Source organism: Gigantopelta aegis, chromosome 4, assembly GCF_016097555.1.
Source record: "Gigantopelta aegis isolate Gae_Host chromosome 4, Gae_host_genome, whole genome shotgun sequence".
NCBI classification, from domain to species: domain Eukaryota; kingdom Metazoa; phylum Mollusca; class Gastropoda; order Neomphalida; family Peltospiridae; genus Gigantopelta; species Gigantopelta aegis.
Window position 1 is genome coordinate 16,682,456 of NC_054702.1, and position 6,000 is coordinate 16,688,455.

General features: G+C 34.7%; 1 protein-coding gene across 6 annotated transcripts in view; it reads left to right on the forward strand.

Annotated features, from left to right (window-relative positions):
- The window catches only part of LOC121372734 (protein unc-79 homolog), a 79,421-nt gene extending 75,477 nt beyond the window's left edge, over window positions 1-3,944 (forward strand). For all 6 annotated transcript variants that reach the window (XM_041499209.1, XM_041499212.1, XM_041499214.1 and 3 more), the window contains 2 exons: window positions 570-614; window positions 2,604-3,944. In XM_041499209.1, the coding sequence (XP_041355143.1) occupies window positions 570-614; window positions 2,604-2,783 (225 nt within the window). In that variant the 3' untranslated portion in view covers window positions 2,784-3,944. The remainder of the gene's footprint in view (window positions 1-569; window positions 615-2,603) is intronic.
- The last annotated feature ends 2,056 nt before the right edge of the window (window positions 3,945-6,000 follow it).

Consider the following 6,000-nt stretch of genomic DNA (forward strand, 5'->3'; position numbering starts at 1 on the left):
AATAATGTGGCTATTATACATGTACCATACTAAAAAAAAAAAAGTGACTCATTGGCATTTTGTGTGGAGGAACTTGTGGAGGAAATGAGTACAATATTTTGTTCCGAACTAGTTCAGTCACCATGCATTTCAACTCTCTAACTAAATATGGTTCAGTCATTAGACATTTTTGCCAAAAATCAGAATTATAGTCAACATTACCCGGAATATTTAGATTTGTGAAGTGGACCAAGCACTATTAAAACAATTTTAGCTTTTATTAGTCAATCATAGAATATTTGTTTACCAACAGATTTTTATAAATATGACAGTGCTGACATTAGTTCTTAGATAGTGTTAAATATGTTTAGCAATTACATTATTTTTACCATTTCTTGCTTAAATGTATTAAATTAGTAAAATCCATTGTGTTTTTGCTTATCCTGTTTGTAGCAGTTCAAAATGTATTTTATAGAAAATAAAAACATCGCAGGAACTAGATTCTATGACTTGAAGAAACTTTATTTGTCAGTTTTTAATTTAATATTATTTTCTTCATGTTCATACTTTAACATTGTCCTCTATTGCAGTTATTTCCCATGTGGACGCCCATCTTATTTGCGTATCATGCCCAGGTGAGCTTATTTTACCATCAAGCACACTGTGTCGTGATGAAAAAGAAACTAATGCAATTTTTGTATTGTTGAAACATAGACTTTCAGTGTGTTGCAGTTGCTGTCATATTTAAGATTTAATTTGTGAAAACCAATTTGAAGAAAGATGGATTCACTGAAAATATATTTTGAACTGACCGTGGGTTCTTTTGTTAATTCTCAGACTAAAATGGCACAGTTCAAAATATGTGTGACATTTTACAGTTGCTCATTAAACAAGATTTTGATTTTTCTTTTTATATGCATCTTTTCTCTCTTTTTTTCATTTAAAGGTTTCACAAGCCTTAAATTTCAGTGTGCTGCATATAAATGCTTGAATTTTGTAAATATGGATTTTCTGCTTTAAATGTTTTTAAATTTTATGTTTAAGTGCTTGAATTTTATATCAACTTTATAATAACTGCTTATTAAAACAATGTCCTGAGGTGTTGTTAAAGAAATATTCTTTTCCATTCATAATATTTTATCCTATAACTTACCCATGATATCCATGTCATGAACCCATTGATAATTTAGTGTATTAATGGTATGCAAATTTAAAGGTATATGCAAATTTGCAAGGTCTTTAGATAATAATGTGTTGCTGTGAATGGGTCATTTGTTTACAAGCAAACAAGATCTGTATACCCGAGCATAACGTTTTCATAAGATTTAGTTAAAATGTGTACCATCAAACTAAATTGTGCTAATCATGATGATGTCATATTACCGATGGAGGCGACTTTAGTACCGTGATTTACTAAAAATCACATTAAAATGTTAAATTGTTATAGTATAAATAGAATTCGCTACTTGTGTTATTTAATATGTAAAATATGAACCTTGTCCAATTAATCGGTATTTGTCTTGGCAGCCTAGACACATACTGTTTAACATAGATTCGGTTGATATTTTTCATATAAAAAATATTTGTGATGAATCATCTATATATCCTCTGTCTAATTGAAATCTGATCTTAGTTCTTTGATTTTAAAAAATCACAGTATCTCTACTTTTCACAGCGCTCGCCTGATGCACAATCGATCTAGGATCGAACCCCGTCGGTGGGCCCATTGGGCCATTTCTCGTTCTAGCCAGTGCTCCACAACTGGTGTTACAAATGCTGTGGTATGTACTGTCCTGTCTGTGGGATAGTGCATATAAAAGATTTCTTGCTGCTAATCGAAGAGAGTAGCCAATGAAGTGGCGACAGCAGGTTTCCTCTCTCAATATCTGTGTGGTCCTTAACCATATGTCCGCCATATAACCGTAAATAAAATGTGTTGGGTGCATCGTTAATTAAAATATTTCCTTCCTTCCTCTACTGTTCAAGATAATGCTAGGATTTCAGAATTTTTTGGTCTAGTCTCATTTTTCACTTCTGGATTTAAAGCAATGTAATGTTTTCCCTAGAAATTTGGCAAGGCATAGTAGACTAAACACTTTTGGGGCATTTTCACTATGTTTAGAGCACTTTTTGTTTTCATTAAAGCAATTTTTTTTTATATAAAAATCAAAATAATAGTGAAATATATAACAGGGATATTTTATTAATTAATAATAAATTTTCTGATTGTGTTATAAAGGCAATTTTAGAATTCTTCTTTTTACTTATTTTCGTGCTTACATCCAATTAATGTTCAAGCACTCTGTCCTGGGCACACACCTCAGCTATCTGGGCTGTTTGTCCAGGACAGCGGGTTAGTTGTTAGTGGTTAGTGAGAGAGAAGTCGGTGTAGTGGTTTTACACCTACCCATTGTGTCGTTAAAACTCGCTCTGGGTGGGTGCCAATACCAGGCTTGAGAACTAATTATTGAAATAGTTTGTTTAATGTTAGGACAGCATGATGTTGATTAAGGCAAGATGGCGCTGGACTATTGAGGCATGGTGCCACACCATGCTAAAACAAGCTAGGGGAAAGACTACATGTGATGAAGTGTGATTAAACAAACATTCATTTTCTTTTCTAGCTTCCTGGTCACCTCCAGGTCCGACTACAGACATGCCAGTGTTGGGAGCCGCCTCATCCCACCAAGGACCAGTCCTCGTTCAACTCGAGTATTCTGCTCACCTGGCTGAAGAGAATTCAGTTTAAACTTGGCCAGATCGAAATACAGTCATCGGCTGCCACTCAGTTCTACACTGTTTAAATGTGGTTAATTCTGGTACATAAACTGTAGGTCAGAGTGCAGAGTTTGCAATTCAGTTCTACAGTCTAAGTATGGTTAATTCTGCAACATAAACTGTAGATCAAAGTGCAGTGTCTGCAATTCTGTTCTACAGTCTACGTGTGGTTAATTCTGCAACATAAACTGTAGATCAAAGTGCAGTGTCTGCAATTCAGTTCTACAGTCTACGTGTGGTTAATTCTGCAACATAAACTGTAGATCAAAGTGCAGTGTCTACAATTCAGTTCTACAGTCTAAGTGTGGTTAATTCTGATACATAAACTGTAGATTGAAGTTCTGCCACTCAGTTCTACACTGTCTAAATGTGGTTAATTCTGTTACATAAACTGTAGCTGAAAATGCAGTCCTTGTCTGCAATTCAGGTTTAATTCCACTTATGCCTAAAAATAATTTGTAAATTTGTTGTCCTACACACAAATACATATTATTTATATCTATACAGATAATCCTAAAATTAAAAAAAAAATGATTTGCATATTTTGTATACTAAGTTATAATTAACGTATGAAGTATTCCATATTTTGATCAATAGATGTTGCATGCATATTCATTTTATGACTGTATTTAGGAAATACTTTGTATAGTATCTAATTATTGATTATTGTTGGAGGGGTGGTGGTGTACTACCCCAGACTAGACCACTTTGGTAGTTATTTGTGTTTCTCCCTGTTTTGTTGTCTGTACAGTTGTAATGAGGACAGCAGTGAATATATGTAATCAATGTTAGAAATAATGTGTAAAGTCAAACTATCAAATTTCAAAAATAAATTTAATCAAACATAGTGTAGTAACCGAGTAATATGTTTGTTATGAATGTAAATAATTTAATATCTTGTTTTATTCCAAAAGGGTTTGTCTTTTTGTCCTATATAGAGAAATGATTATATTGCTAATGAATATAAATATATGTGCAGTTTTTTAAATACACACATACTGCCAAACTGTTGAAAATCTTCCCATTATTTTTATGTAGTGTGGGACGTACCCAGTTGTCAAGCACTACTGGCCTTGGTGGTTAAGCCATAGAACTACAGGCTGGTCGGTACAGGGTTCGCACCCCGGTACCAGTTCCAATCCATAGTGAGTTCTTAAGGCCACTACACCCTCTTCTCTCTCACTAACCACTAACCAATTAACAACTAACCCACTGTCCTGGACAGACAGCCCAGATAGCTGAAGTATGTGCACAGGACAGCGTGCTTGAACCTTAATTGGATATAAGCACGAAAATAAGTTGAAATGAATGAATGGTAAAGCACTTGCCTGATGCATGGTCGGTTTAGGATTGATCCCTGTCATCCTAGCCAATACACCACAACTGGTATATCAAAGGCTGTGGAATGTGCTATCCTGTCTGTGGGATGATGCATATAAAAGATGTAGTGGGTTTCTGAGACTAAGACTGTATTATGTCAAAATTATCAAATGTTTGACATTCAATAGCCGATGATTAATATTCAATGTGTTCTAGTGTTGTCATTAAACAAAACAAATTGACTTTTAACATTTTCTTTTATACAAGCAGTTTGTCCTGTTGGGTACCACGTATGCAAATGAACCACATCAGATGACCATGTATGCAAATTAGTTAGGTCACTTGAGGGTCATATCCATTGGTTGATTTCCCATGACACAGCCTAGAAACATTTTGAATGTGATTGGTTTTCAACCTAAGATTGACTGCCAATTTCATACTAAAACTGACCGATGCAAACATCCTGGTATCACTCCATTCCTGAAAAATTCTGTATGTCTTGGACAGGGTTTTTGGTGCAGATAATATTGTGCTTTGCAGGTGTGGACCCAGGAATGCTTGCAGTCTGCATGTAACTACTTGAATGGAAGTTGTATATTAGTGATCAAAAGCATTTTCTTGTAGACAATATTTTGTCCTTGTTTGACACTGTCTAGAAAGGAAGAAGGAAGGAAATGTTTTATTTAACGACACACTCAACACATTTTATTTACGGTTATATGGCGTCGGACATATGGTTGAGGACCATATAGCTATTGAGAGAGGAAACCTGCTGTCGCCACTTCATGGGCTACTCTTTTTGATTAGCAGCAAGGGATCTTATACATATATATGCATCATCCCAAAGACAGGATAGTACATATCACAGCCTGGAACGAGAAACCGATAGGAATCGATCCAAGATCGATCGCGCATCAGGTGAGCGCTATACCACTGAGCTATGTCTAGGAAGATTTTGAGTTTCCATGTTATACCATGCACACAATCTTAGCTCATGTGTCTTGCAGGAGTTTTTCAAAGCAGTCTAAATTGGTGAACGAAATTCATGTGGGTGGTTTGAGTCGTGCAATGCTTTGAATAAAAAGAAGTGCAAATTTGCTTCAACTCCTCCCCAAACCCATCCTCCATAAACAGGAATAGCCTAATTTATGAAGTTTGTTTTTCATAAACACGGGTGTTGAAGCATTGTAAATACATGTATATGTAGTTACATGAATGTAAGTCAACAGACTTCATAAATTCGGCCTGATAACACTAATTATATATACATGTATGTACCTATCATTTGGGAAACTGCTATTGTACTGTTAATTTGGCTGAAAAACATGCATATTTGTTATTTATTTATTATTTAATTTTACTTGTTTTATAATCTGCTATCTTATAAGTTATAAATAATGTATGTATGTATGTTCAGAACAAATAAAAATGTATTAAATTATTGGTCAAGTCACGTTGTACAGTATTTATTGGTTATTGTTTGTTGAGAAATAAAACAAGTAAACTTTCACTGGCTCTGGTTTTCTTTTCTTTGCTAAAGACATCTTTAAGTCTTCCATTAATTTACATTTATAAAAGTATGCATGTTAAACATGTTAATAGTGAATTGTATTTTATTATTACTGCCTGTTTATTTCTGGGTAATTATCAAGAGGATTAATCTTATTTAAGCTTTTTATTTTCATGCTTATATCCAATTGAGCTCCAAACATGCTGTTCTGGGCACTCACCTCGGCTATCTGGGCTGGCTATTTAGAACAGTGGGAGGTTAGTGGTTAGTGAGAGTGCGAGTGCGAATAATTTTTACATGCTCATATACCACTAGATTTTCGAGCATGTCTGTCCCGGGGCCTGTCTCTGGATAGCCAGGGGCTTGTCCTGGGACAATAAAAAATTAAGCAAACAATTTTGAAATTTGCATCC